Below are 15,120 nucleotides of genomic sequence, written 5' to 3'. Positions count from 1 at the left end.
ATGTGATACTATAGGTAATTAAAACTGCGGAGTGAACATGATGACCCCTCCGGGGGTTGACGAAGCACCTGACGGTGAGATAAAGCTGTGGCCCGGCGCCTGAATTCCCCCGCTTCCATCTACCGCCTCCCTGCTTCGGTAAAACCGAATCGATGTGAAGTGAGATACTAGACTGCTATCAACTCACCGGGTGACTGCTCTGTGCATTTCTTTATGTGAAGATCCACAGGATAGGGATTAAGTGTCTGATCGCGTGGGGTTCGCCTTCTTAGGAGATTGTTGACCCCCCTCATGAAACTGTGGTCAACACCTCCACTCCATGTATCTCTATTAGGTAGCCGTAGATACACAATCACAAATATTCAGATAGGGGATAAGATGTTATTTACTGGAGTTCCCCTTTAATGTCAGCAGGACCTCACTATTTTTGTGGGGACCACCGAACCTAATCTAATGTGTAACTCTCCCCAGTTAACATGTTGAAGAACAGAGGAACAAACAATTGAATTTTAACAAGCCCTATCCTCTCTCCTTAGCTCTCTCCTTTTTAGTACACATGTACACTTGGCCCAGCTGAGTATGCATAGTAACTAGCTAAAGTAGAAATGGGAAGAGAATAATTGGTCTGCATACATGAAAGGGAACAGTAATGGGTACCCAAGTGATGCCGACCATCCTTTAATATCTTTAAAACACACATAAACTATTTTTGGAGCTTTATGATACATGTTTGGACTTTTATGCTACATGTTTGAACCTTTATGCTACTTTAGGTCACATGTGCCTATTCCAGGTTAGGCGCTTACCTTCCTCCCGGCTATATAAATCCATAGAGAAGGTCCTAGCGCAGCTATTGTTGTAGAGGACATATACGGAGATGAAGTAGGGGACCCCAGAAGTAAAATTACCTGTAGGGAGAGATTTCAAAAGGCAATATGTATGATTATTATGAATATCAATCACCTATTGCAGTGCTTTCCAACCAGGGTGCCTCCAGCTGTTGCAAAACTACAACTCACAGCAAGCCCGGACAACCAAAGGCTTTCCAGGCATGCCAGGAGTTGTAGTTTTGCAACAGCTGGAGGCACCAAGGTTGGGAAACACTGACCTATTGAGCTGCTCTTAAACTGCAGTATGCATGAAGTAGATAAGCAACTCGGAAGCCATCAGCAAGTCCCAGGGTCACCCGGGCTTCATAGAAATGCACCTGCCTCCTCCTCTAGTACCTGACCTGTAGCGAGTTGAGCAGATCACCTCACCTGGAAGCACGAATGTCTCATTGACCGTCCGGCGCCTGGTCCACTGCACCCCCGTCTCTCCACCTTCTCTCAGGTCTCTCCACTCTATTATGTAGCTCAGAACCTTCTCAGCCCTCAAATTGTCTTCACACAAAACACTGATCCTTCCCTTTAAGTCTCCCCAGACTTTGCAGTCAAAAATATCTTCATCTGTGAGAACAATTATCACAGAATAATAATCAAAGAAGACTGCAGGAATCACAGGATAACAAACAGTGACAGGAGGAATCACAGAACCACAGTGACAGGAGGAACTACAGGATAAGGCACAGTGAAACAATGAACTGTGACAGAAGGAATTACAGGATAACGCAAAGTGACAGGAGGAATCACAGGAAAACCAGCAGTGACAGGAGGAATTAGAGGACAATGCACAGTGACAGGAGGAATCACAGGTCTACGAACAGTGACAGGAGGCATTACAAGATGATGCACAGTGACAGGAGGAATCACAGGTCTACAAACAGTGACAGGAGTCATTACAAGATGATGCACAGTGACAGGAGGAATCACAGGTCTACAAACAGTGACAGGAGTCATTACAAGATGATGCACAGTGACAGGAGGAATCACAGGTCTACGAACAGTGACAGGAGGCATTACAAGATGATGCACAGTGACAGGAGGAATCACAGGTCTACGAACAGTGACAGGAGGCATTACAAGATGATGCACAGTGACAGGAGGAATCACAGGTCTACGAACAGTGACAGGAGGCATTACAAGATGATGCACAGTGACGGAAAATTACAGGACAATGCACAGTAACAGAAGAAATTGCAGGATAAGGCAGAGGGACAGGAGAGATTTGAGAACAATGCATAGTGACAGGAGGTATTAAAGGAGTACTGCAGCCTTTACACATCTAATGCCGTTACTGCAGGATAGGGGATAAATGTCTGATCGCTGGGGGGGCCAAACTCTGGGACCCCCCACAATCTGCTGTACAGGGCCCTGGCTCTGCCGCGGCTCTCCCCATGCTGTGGCGTCATGCAGCGTCCGACGCGCCTCCTCCATGTACCTCTATGGGAGAGGAGGAGATGTCGCATTCATGCATCCCTGCCTCTCCCATAGAGATGAATAGAGGGGGAGTGTCTGTCGACCTCTTAGTGAGGTCGACGACATGAACATTAGCCGCGAAGAGCAATGGCAATGCCAGGTCCCCATACGCGAGAATGCAGGGCTGCCAGCGGTCGGACCTCTCGCGATAAGACACTTATCCCTTATCCTGCTGTATTCCTTTAAAGGGAAATGAACAGTGACAGAAGGAATTAGAGTACGATAGAAAGTGACAAGAGGAATTAAAGAACATTGCACTGTATTTGGACATATAACGTGATATAGGACAGTGATACGTCACCTGTACACAGTGGGGTCACACACATTGGGGGTCCTAGTCCCTCAGAATTCCTGGCTCTGACACACACTGGTGTGGACTGGGCCGGGAGCATCTTGCTACAACATGGCTCCTCAGTGGTCATCTCCTCAGCCCCATAAGTCACTTGGTAACCAAGGATATTTCCCCTAGCAGAGCGATGGTCAAGCGGCTGCATCAACAAACAGAAGGAAGCGTAGTATCAGTGCCACCGCCATGTTCTTCTCTACTGATGACATCATTTTTATACAGTGGACTGAATCCATGGTAGAAATCAGATTACATAGTTAAAAGCTGTCAGGTCACATGTCTGACAACAGGAGCAGAGCTAAACTGTTGTCTGTTTCCATGGGCAACCAACTAAGCTTTAAATACAGCTTTACCTTCCACATTATTAGAAGTGAAGATCCATTCTGTAAACTTCTCCATACATCGACACTTCCATTAGGAGCTAAGAAAGGGGAACATGAGAGATGATGTGAGATGGGATCATGGATGAAGACCGAGGTGGTAAAAAGAGAACTCAAGGTGTGATGAGGGGGAGGGGAGACCAAGAAGACACAAGAACCTGGTGGCATTGTATGGTGACGTTACACTATAGGTGATACACATATACGAAAGAGGGTGCAGGTCCATAACGTCCATGTGTAATGATACAATGGGATGACATGGAGAACAGATGAGGGGAAGTGAACATGGACTTTCTTCTCAGGATTAGTGACATATATACATGGACGAGGTGACAACTGGTGGAAATACAGAGAGTTGGGCTTGTAGTTATGAACAATGGGAGTGGGGGTGAGGACAAACTAAGCTGGAGCGTATGAATGGTGTGGTGGCCTAAACCTAGTCTACAATCTAATATCATTGGTAGCTTGGGGGAAATAAAGATGAACTGGTTGAATCTTCAAAGGGGAACTCCAGGGAAGGAGATATATATATATATATATATATATATATATATATATATATAACCACAAAGCCACCACACTTTTTGGATATGTTCCCTGTACACCATTCTGTCTTTTATGCATGGCTTCTGTGGACCGTGTTGTCTTCTCTGGCTGCTTCATATGGTTTGCCATCATTTCCTCCCCATGCCTATATCTACCATCAATCATTGCAGCTCTGCTTTGCCAGCCAGCTCACTCTCTGAGAGCAGCTGCCACCCTCCTGCTCTGAAAAGCAGAAAGAGATTCAGTAGCTAAGACTGCACACACCTCTCAGTTATCATCACTAAAGAGAGCATGACTCCTCAGTGCAGGGCAGAAACCACATGGTCTGTGTCTCCCAGGAGGGTGGGGGCTGCTTTCAGAGAGGGACCTGGACAGAGACAGAGTGGATGGCTGGATGATGTTATTGCTACACATGCATGTAGGTGACAACCAAAGAGGGAAAACTGCTATACTGTATATAGCTAATGAATGATATTTAGACAATTAAATAGGTTGGTGAGAGGTAAAGGATGGGCTATGGGTTTAGTTCTCCGAAGTACTCCTGTAACTTTTTGATCCCATTGTTTCCTCTGAGATAAACATCATTAAATATATTAGGCATTTGAAGATCCCAGAGCTAAACGGGACAACTGGGGCTCATTGGTGCTCAGTGCTGGATTAAGGGACATGAGAAACTGGTAGTAGGTAGAAAAATGTGGGGTAGGATGGTAAAAAGGTTTTGGAGAAAGACAAGTAGACTGATGGACTTCTCTTACCCATCTCTGAACTGGTTAAGACGTGACTGTCACTCCATATACTTCCTTTATTATTGGTCCCATCTGGTAGATATCGGATCTGGAACTCATACTGTGTATACGGCACCGGGTCCTCCAATACATATCTACTTGTCTCCAGGTCACTCTCATCTACCTGTTGTTTTCAGATCAAAAAAATTAGATAGATTTACTATTGTCCTACCAAAAGCAACAAGTAATCGTATCACTGAAAATACAGATATGACCGGCAATTACAGCTATATGTTAGTATGTTTTATGACTAATGCAATATCTATAATGCTATGTAGCAGGTTTCCATATACCGCCACTTATTATTACTGACCTCGGTCCAGTTCTGAGCTCCCAGTATGCGATACCTCAACTCCACTGGAATATGAAGATCTTCCTCTGGATGATTCCAGTTCACTTCTAAACTGTAACAATCCAAGATGGACGAATTAAGTGAAGGAGGCCGGATGAATACTGCAAGAGATGAGAGAAGTCTATGGTGTATACTGTAAGAGATGAGAGAAGTCTATGGTGTATACTGTAAGAGATGAGAGATGTCTATGGTGTATACTGTAAGAGATGAGAGATGTCTATGGTGTATACTGTAAGAGATGAGAGAAGTCTATGATGTATACTGTAAGAGATGAGAGAAGTCTATGGTGTATACTGTAAGAGATGAGAGAAGTCTATGGTGTATACTGTAATAGATGAGAGAAGTCTATGGTGTATACTGTAAGAGATGAGAGATGTCTATGGTGTATACTGTAAGAGATGAGAGATGTCTATGGTGTATACTGTAAGAGATGAGAGATATCTATGGTGTATACTGTAAGAGGTGAGAGAAGTCTATGATGTATACTGTAAGAGATGAGAGAAGTCTATGATGTATACTGTAAGAGATGAGAGAAGTCTATGGTGTATACTGTAAGAGATGAGAGATGTCTATGATGTATACTGTAAGAGATGAGAGATGTCTATGGTGTATACTGTAAGAGATGAGAGAAGTCTATGATGTATACTGTAAGAGATGAGAGAAGTCTATGGTGTATACTGTAAGAGATGAGAGATGTCTATGGTGTATACTGTAAGAGATTAGAGAAGTCTATGGTATATACTGTAAGAGATGAGAGATATCTATGGTGTATACTGTAAGAGATGAGAAATGTCCATGGTGTATACTGTAAGAGATGAGAGATGTCTATTGTGTATACTGTAAGAGATGAGAGATGTCTATGGTGTATACTGTAAGAGATGAGAGATGTCTATGGTGTATACTGTAAGAGATGAGAGAAGTCTATGGTGTATACTGTAAGAGATGAGAGAAGTCTATGATGTATACTGTAAGAGATGAGAGAAGTCTATGGTGTATACTGTAAGAGATGAGAGATGTCTATTGTGTATACTGTAAGAGATGAGAGATGTCTATGGTGTATACTGTAAGAGATGAGAGAAGTCTATGATGTATACTGTAAGAGATGAGAGATGTCTATGGTGTATACTGTAAGAGATGGGAGAAGTCTATGGTGTATACTGTAAGAGATGAGAGATGTCTATGGTGTATACTGTAAGAGATGAGAGATGTCTATGGTGTATACTGTAAGAGATGAGAGAAGTCTATGGTGTATACTGTAAGAGATGAGAGATATCTATGGTGTATACTGTAAGAGATGAGAGATGTCTAAGATGTATACTGTAAGAGAAGAGAGAAGTCTATGGTGTATACTGTAAGAGATGAGAGATGTCTATGGTGTATACTGTAATAGATGAGAGATGTCTATGGTGTATACTGTAAGAGATGAGAGAAGTCTATGGTGTATACTGTAAGAGATGAGAGATGTCTATGATGTATACTGTAAGAGATGAGAGAAGTCTATGGTGTATACTGTAAGAGATGAGAGATGTCTATGGTGTATACTGTAAGAGATGAGAGATGTCTATGGTGTATACTGTAAGAGATGAGAGAAGTCTATGGTGTATACTGTAAGAGATGAGAGAAGTCTATGGTGTATACTGTAAGAGATGAGAGATGTCTATGGTGTATACTGTAAGAGATGAGAGAAGTCTATGGTGTATACTGTAAGAGATGAGAGATGTCTATGATGTATACTGTAAGAGATGAGAGAAGTCTATGGTGTATACTGTAAGAGATGAGAGAAGTCTATGGTGTATACTGTAAGAGATGAGAGATATCTATGGTGTATACTGTAAGAGATGAGAGATGTCTAAGATGTATACTGTAAGAGAAGAGAGAAGTCTATGGTGTATACTGTAAGAGATGAGAGATGTCTATGGTGTATACTGTAAGAGATGAGAGAAGTCTATGGTGTATACTGTAAGAGATGAGAGATATCTATGGTGTATACTGTAAGAGATGAGAAATGTCCATGGTGTATACTGTAAGAGATGAGAGATGTCTATTGTGTATACTGTAAGAGATTAGAGAAGTCTATAGTGTATACTGTAAGAGATGAGAGATGTCTATGATGTATACTGTAAGAGATGAGAGAAGTCTATGGTGTATACTGTAAGAGATGAGAGATGTCTATTGTGTATACTGTAAGAGATGAGAGATGTCTATGGTGTATACTGTAAGAGATGAGAGAAGTCTATGGTGTATACTGTAAGAGATGAGAGATATCTATGGTGTATACTGTAAGAGATGAGAGATGTCTAAGATGTATACTGTAAGAGAAGAGAGAAGTCTATGGTGTATACTGTAAGAGATGAGAGATGTCTATGGTGTATACTGTAAGAGATGAGAGAAGTCTATGGTGTATACTGTAAGAGATGAGAGATGTCTATGATGTATACTGTAAGAGATGAGAGAAGTCTATGGTGTATACTGTAAGAGATGAGAGAAGTCTATGGTGTATACTGTAAGAGATGAGAGATATCTATGGTGTATACTGTAAGAGATGAGAGATGTCTAAGATGTATACTGTAAGAGAAGAGAGAAGTCTATGGTGTATACTGTAAGAGATGAGAGATGTCTATGGTGTATACTGTAAGAGATGAGAGAAGTCTATGGTGTATACTGTAAGAGATGAGAGATATCTATGGTGTATACTGTAAGAGATGAGAAATGTCCATGGTGTATACTGTAAGAGATGAGAGATGTCTATTGTGTATACTGTAAGAGATTAGAGAAGTCTATTGTGTATACTGTAAGAGATGAGAGACGTCTATAGCGTATACTGTAAGAGATGAGAGATGTCTATGATGTATACTGTAAGAGATGAGAGAAGTCTATGGTGTATACTGTAAGAGATGAGAGATGTCTATGGTGTATACTGTAATAGATGAGAGAAGTCTATGGTGTATACTGTAAGAGATGAGAGAAGTCTATGATGTATACTGTAAGAGATGAGAGAAGTCTATGGTGTATACTGTAAGAGATGAGAGATGTCTATTGTGTATACTGTAAGAGATGAGAGATGTCTATGGTGTATACTGTAAGAGATGAGAGAAGTCTATGATGTATACTGTAAGAGATGAGAGATGTCTATGGTGTATACTGTAAGAGATGAGAGAAGTCTATGGTGTATACTGTAAGAGATGAGAGATGTCTATGGTGTATACTGTAAGAGATGAGAGAAGTCTATGGTGTATACTGTAAGAGATGAGAGAAGTCTATAATGTATACTGTAAGAGATGAGAGAAGTCTATGGTGTATACTGTAAGAGATGAGAGAAGTCTATGGTGTATACTGTAAGAGATGAGAGATGTCTATGGTGTATACTGTAAGAGATGAGAGATGTCTATGGTGTATACTGTAAGAGATGAGAGATGTCTATTGTGTATACTGTAAGAGATGAGAGAAGTCTATAGTGTATACTGTAAGAGATGAGAGATATCTATGGTGTATACTGTAAGAGATGAGAGACGTCTATGGTGTATACTGTAAGAGATGAGAGAAGTCTATGGTGTATACTGTAAGAGATGAGAGATGTCTATGGTGTATACTGTAAGAGATGAGAGATGTCTATGATGTATACTGTAAGAGATGAGAGATGTCTATGGTGTATACTGTAATAGATGAGAGAAGTCTATGGTGTATACTGTAAGAGATGAGAGAAGTCTATGGTGTATACTGTAAGAGATGAGAGATGTCTATGATGTATACTGTAAGAGATGAGAGAAGTCTATGGTGTATACTGTAAGAGATGAGAGACGTCTATGGTGTATACTGTAAGAGATGAGAGAAGTCTATGGTGTATACTGTAAGAGATGAGAGATGTCTATGGTGTATACTGTAAGAGATGAGAGAAGTCTATGGTGTATACTGTAAGAGATGAGAGAAGTCTATGATGTATACTGTAAGAGATGAGAAATGTCCATGGTGTATACTGTAAGAGATGAGAGAAGTCTATGGTGTATACTGTAAGAGATGAGAGAAGTCTATAATGTATACTGTAAGAGATGAGAGAAGTCTATGGTGTATACTGTAAGAGATGAGAGAAGTCTATGGTGTATACTGTAAGAGATGAGAGATGTCTATGGTGCATACTGTAAGAGATGAGAGATGTCTATGGTGTATACTGTAAGAGATGAGAGATGTCTATTGTGTATACTGTAAGAGATGAGAGAAGTCTATAGTGTATACTGTAAGAGATGAGAGATATCTATGGTGTACACTGTAAGAGATGAGAGACGTCTATGGTGTATACTGTAAGAGATGAGAGAAGTCTATGGTGTATACTGTAAGAGATGAGAGATGTCTATGATGTATACTGTAAGAGATGAGAGATGTCTATGGTGTAAACTGTAAGAGATGAGAGACGTCTATGGTGTATACTGTAAGAGATGAGAGAAGTCTATGATGTATACTGTAAGAGATGAGAGATGTCTATGGTGTATACTGTAAGAGATGAGAGAAGTCTATGGTGTATACTGTAAGAGATGAGAGATGTCTATGGTGTATACTGTAAGAGATGAGAGATGTCTATGGTGTATACTGTAAGAGATGAGAAATGTCTATGGTGTATACTGTAAGAGATGAGAGATGTCTATGGTGTATACTGTAAGAGATGAGAGAAGTCTATGGTGTATACTGTAAGAGATGAGAGATGTCTATTGTGTATACTGTAAGAGATTAGAGAAGTCTATAGTGTATACTGTAAGAGATGAGAGACGTCTATGGTGTATACTGTAAGAGATGAGAGAAGTCTATGGTGTATACTGTAAGAGATGAGAGATGTCTATGGTGTATACTGTAAGAGATGAGAGAAATCTATGGTGTATACTGTAAGAGATGAGAGATGTCTATGGTGTATACTGTAAGAGATGAGAGATGTCTATGGTGTATACTGTAAGAGATGAGAGATGTCTATGGTGTATACTGTAAGAGATGAGAGAAGTCTATGGTGTATACTGTAAGAGATGAGAGAAGTCTATAGTGTATACTGTAAGAGATGAGAGATGTCTATGGTGTATACTGTAAGAGATGAGAGATGTCTATGATGTATACTGTAAGAGATGAGAGATGTCTATGGTGTGTACTGTAATAGATGAGAGATGTCTATGGTGTATACTGTAAGAGATGAGAGAAGTCTATGATGTATACTGTAAGAGATGAGAGAAGTCTATGATGTATACTGTAAGAGATGAGAGAAGTCTATGGTGTATACTGTAAGAGATGAGAGATGTCTATGGTGTATACTGTAAGAGATGAGAGATGTCTATTGTGTATACTGTAAGAGATGAGAGAAGTCTATAGTGTATACTGTAAGAGATGAGAGAAGTCTATAGCGTATACTGTAAGAGATGAGAGATGTCTATGATGTATACTGTAAGAGATGAGAGAAGTCTATGGTGTATACTGTAAGAGATGAGAGATGTCTATGGTGTATCCTGTAAGAGATGAGAGATGTCTATGATGTATACTGTAAGAGATGAGAGAAGTCTATGGTGTATACTGTAAGAGATGAGAGAAGTCTATGGTGTATACTGTAAGAGATGAGAGATGTCTATGGTGTATACTGTAAGAGATGAGAGATGTCTATGGTGTATACTGTAAGAGATGAGAGATGTCTATGGTGTATACTGTAAGAGATGAGAGAAGTCTATGGTGTATACTGTAAGAGATGAGAGATGTCTATGGTATATACTGTAAGAGATGAGAGATGTCTATTGTGTATACTGTAAGAGATTAGAGAAGTCTATAGTGTATACTGTAAGAGATGAGAGACGTCTATGGTGTATACTGTAAGAGATGAGAGAAGTCTATGGTGTATACTGTAAGAGATGAGAGAAGTCTATGGTGTATACTGTAAGAGATGAGAGATGTCTATGGTGTATACTGTAATAGATGAGAGAAGTCTATGGTGTATACTGTAAGAGATGAAGAAGTCTATGGTGTATACTGTAAGAGATGAGAGAAGTCTATGGTGTATACTGTAAGAGATGAGAGATGTCTATGGTGTATACTGTAAGAGATGAGAGATGTCTATGGTGTATACTGTAAGAGATGAGAGATGTCTATGGTGTATACTGTAAGAGATGAGAGATGTCTATGGTGTATACTGTAAGAGATGAGAGAAGTCTATGGTGTATACTGTAAGAGATGAGAGATGTCTATTGTGTATACTGTAAGAGATGAGAGAAGTCTATAGTGTATACTGTAAGAGATGAGAGAAGTCTATAGCGTATACTGTAAGAGATGAGAGATGTCTATGATGTATACTGTAAGAGATGAGAGAAGTCTATGGTGTATACTGTAAGAGATGAGAGATGTCTATGGTGTATCCTGTAAGAGATGAGAGATGTCTATGATGTATACTGTAAGAGATGAGAGAAGTCTATGGTGTATACTGTAAGAGATGAGAGAAGTCTATGGTGTATACTGTAAGAGATGAGAGATGTCTATGGTGTATACTGTAAGAGATGAGAGATGTCTATGATGTATACTGTAAGAGATGAGAGATGTCTATGGTGTATACTGTAATAGATGAGAGAAGTCTATGGTGTATACTGTAAGAGATGAGAGATGTCTATGGTGTATACTGTAAGAGATGAGAGATGTCTATGGTGTATACTGTAAGAGATGAGAGATGTCTATGGTGTATACTGTAAGAGATGAGAGATGTCTATGGTGTGTACTGTAATAGATGAGAGATGTCTATGGTGTATACTGTAAGAGATGAGAGAAGTCTATGATGTATACTGTAAGAGATGAGAGATGTCTATGGTGTATACTGTAAGAGATGAGAGAAGTCTATGGTGTATACTGTAAGAGATGAGAGATGTCTATGGTGTATACTGTAAGAGATGAGAGATGTCTATTGTGTATACTGTAAGAGATGAGAGAAGTCTATAGTGTATACTGTAAGAGATGAGAGAAGTCTATAGCGTATACTGTAAGAGATGAGAGATGTCTATGATGTATACTGTAAGAGATGAGAGAAGTCTATGGTGTATACTGTAAGAGATGAGAGATGTCTATGGTGTATCCTGTAAGAGATGAGAGATGTCTATGATGTATACTGTAAGAGATGAGAGAAGTCTATGGTGTATACTGTAAGAGATGAGAGAAGTCTATGGTGTATACTGTAAGAGATGAGAGATGTCTATGGTGTATACTGTAAGAGATGAGAGATGTCTATGGTGTATACTGTAAGAGATGAGAGATGTCTATGGTGTATACTGTAAGAGATGAGAGAAGTCTATGGTGTATACTGTAAGAGATGAGAGATGTCTATGGTGTATACTGTAAGAGATGAGAGATGTCTATTGTGTATACTGTAAGAGATTAGAGAAGTCTATAGTGTATACTGTAAGAGATGAGAGACGTCTATGGTGTATACTGTAAGAGATGAGAGAAGTCTATGGTGTATACTGTAAGAGATGAGAGAAGTCTATGGTGTATACTGTAAGAGATTAGAGAAGTCTATGGTGTATACTGTAATAGATGAGAGATGTCTATGGTGTATACTGTAATAGATGAGAGATGTCTATGGTGTATACTGTAATAGATGAGAGAAGTCTATGGTGTATACTGTAAGAGATGAAGAAGTCTATGGTGTATACTGTAAGAGATGAGAGAAGTCTATGGTGTATACTGTAAGAGATGAGAGATGTCTATGGTGTATACTGTAAGAGATGAGAGAAGTCTATGGTGTATACTGTAAGAGATGAGAGATGTCTATGGTGTATACTGTAATAGATGAGAGAAGTCTATGGTGTATACTGTAAGAGATGAAGAAGTCTATGGTGTATACTGTAAGAGATGAGAGAAGTCTATGGTGTATACTGTAAGAGATGAGAGATGTCTATGGTGTATACTGTAAGAGATGAGAGATGTCTATGGTGTATACTGTAAGAGATGAGAGATGTCTATGGTGTATACTGTAAGAGATGAGAGATGTCTATGGTGTATACTGTAAGAGATGAGAGAAGTCTATGGTGTATACTGTAAGAGATGAGAGATGTCTATTGTGTATACTGTAAGAGATGAGAGAAGTCTATAGTGTATACTGTAAGAGATGAGAGAAGTCTATAGCGTATACTGTAAGAGATGAGAGATGTCTATGATGTATACTGTAAGAGATGAGAGAAGTCTATGGTGTATACTGTAAGAGATGAGAGATGTCTATGGTGTATCCTGTAAGAGATGAGAGATGTCTATGATGTATACTGTAAGAGATGAGAGAAGTCTATGGTGTATACTGTAAGAGATGAGAGAAGTCTATGGTGTATACTGTAAGAGATGAGAGATGTCTATGGTGTATACTGTAAGAGATGAGAGATGTCTATGGTGTATACTGTAAGAGATGAGAGATGTCTATGGTGTATACTGTAAGAGATGAGAGATGTCTATGGTGTGTACTGTAATAGATGAGAGATGTCTATGGTGTATACTGTAAGAGATGAGAGAAGTCTATGATGTATACTGTAAGAGATGAGAGATGTCTATGGTGTATACTGTAAGAGATGAGAGAAGTCTATGGTGTATACTGTAAGAGATGAGAGATGTCTATGGTGTATACTGTAAGAGATGAGAGATGTCTATTGTGTATACTGTAAGAGATGAGAGAAGTCTATAGTGTATACTGTAAGAGATGAGAGAAGTCTATAGCGTATACTGTAAGAGATGAGAGATGTCTATGATGTATACTGTAAGAGATGAGAGAAGTCTATGGTGTATACTGTAAGAGATGAGAGATGTCTATGGTGTATCCTGTAAGAGATGAGAGATGTCTATGATGTATACTGTAAGAGATGAGAGAAGTCTATGGTGTATACTGTAAGAGATGAGAGAAGTCTATGGTGTATACTGTAAGAGATGAGAGATGTCTATGGTGTATACTGTAAGAGATGAGAGATGTCTATGGTGTATACTGTAAGAGATGAGAGATGTCTATGGTGTATACTGTAAGAGATGAGAGAAGTCTATGGTGTATACTGTAAGAGATGAGAGATATCTATGGTGTATACTGTAAGAGATGAGAGATGTCTATTGTGTATACTGTAAGAGATTAGAGAAGTCTATAGTGTATACTGTAAGAGATGAGAGACGTCTATGGTGTATACTGTAAGAGATGAGAGAAGTCTATGGTGTATACTGTAAGAGATGAGAGAAGTCTATGGTGTATACTGTAAGAGATTAGAGAAGTCTATGGTGTATACTGTAATAGATGAGAGATGTCTATGGTGTATACTGTAATAGATGAGAGATGTCTATGGTGTATACTGTAATAGATGAGAGAAGTCTATGGTGTATACTGTAAGAGATGAAGAAGTCTATGGTGTATACTGTAAGAGATGAGAGAAGTCTATGGTGTATACTGTAAGAGATGAGAGATGTCTATGGTGTATACTCTAAGAGATGAGAGAAGTCTATGGTGTATACTGTAAGATGAGAGAAGTCTATGGTGTATACTGTAATAGATGAGAGAAGTCTATGGTGTATACTGTAAGAGATGAAGAAGTCTCTGGTGTATACTGTAAGAGATGAGAGATGTCTATGGTGTATACTGTAAGAGATGAGAGATGTCTATGGTGTATACTGTAAGAGATGAGAGATGTCTATGATGTATACTGTAAGAGATGAGAGAAGTCTATGGTGTATACTGTAAGAGATGAGAGAAGTCTATGGTGTATACTGTAAGATGAGAGAAGTCTATGGTGTATACTGTAATAGATGAGAGAAGTCTATGGTGTATACTGTAAGAGATGAAGAAGTCTCTGGTGTATACTGTAAGAGATGAGAGATGTCTATGGTGTATACTGTAAGAGATGAGAGACGTCTATGGTGTATACTGTAAGAGATGAGAGATGTCTATTGTGTATACTGTAAGAGATGAGAGATGTCTATGATGTATACTGTAAGAGATGAGAGAAGTCTATGGTGTATACTGTAAGAGATGAGAGATGTCTATGGTGTATACTGTAAGATATGAGAGATGTCTATGGTGTATACTGTAAGATATGAGAGATGTCTATGGTGTATACTGTAAGAGATGAGAGATGTCTATGGTGTATACTGTGAGATATGAGAGATGTCTATGGTGTATACTGTAAGAGATGAGAGATGTCTATGGTGTATACTGTAAGAGATGAGAGAAGTCTATGGTGTATACTGTAAGAGATGAGAGATGTCTATGGTGTATACTGTGAGATATGAGAGATGTCTATTGTGTATACTGTAAGAGATGAGAGATGTCTATGGTGTATACTGTAAGAGATGAGAGAAGTCTATGGTGTATACTGTAAGAGATGAGAGAAGTCTA

At 39.3% G+C, this 15,120-nt stretch overlaps 1 protein-coding gene across 1 annotated transcript in view; it reads right to left on the bottom strand.

The window, feature by feature from the left end:
• IL27RA (interleukin 27 receptor subunit alpha) overlaps positions 1-15,120 on the bottom strand; it is a 57,444-nt gene that overhangs the window by 21,718 nt on the left and 20,606 nt on the right. Inside the window, exons 5-10 of the mRNA XM_056570272.1 lie at positions 4,728-4,867; positions 4,385-4,538; positions 3,057-3,124; positions 2,659-2,845; positions 1,260-1,448; positions 807-908 (exon numbers count right to left, since the gene is read on the bottom strand). Coding sequence (XP_056426247.1) covers positions 807-908; positions 1,260-1,448; positions 2,659-2,845; positions 3,057-3,124; positions 4,385-4,538; positions 4,728-4,867 — 840 coding nt within the window. The remainder of the gene's footprint in view (positions 1-806; positions 909-1,259; positions 1,449-2,658; positions 2,846-3,056; positions 3,125-4,384; positions 4,539-4,727; positions 4,868-15,120) is intronic.

This window comes from Hyla sarda, chromosome 4 (genome assembly GCF_029499605.1).
Source record: "Hyla sarda isolate aHylSar1 chromosome 4, aHylSar1.hap1, whole genome shotgun sequence".
Taxonomy (NCBI): Eukaryota; Metazoa; Chordata; class Amphibia; order Anura; family Hylidae; genus Hyla; species Hyla sarda.
Note: the sequence above shows the minus strand (reverse complement) of the source record. Positions and strands in the feature narration are given on the sequence as shown.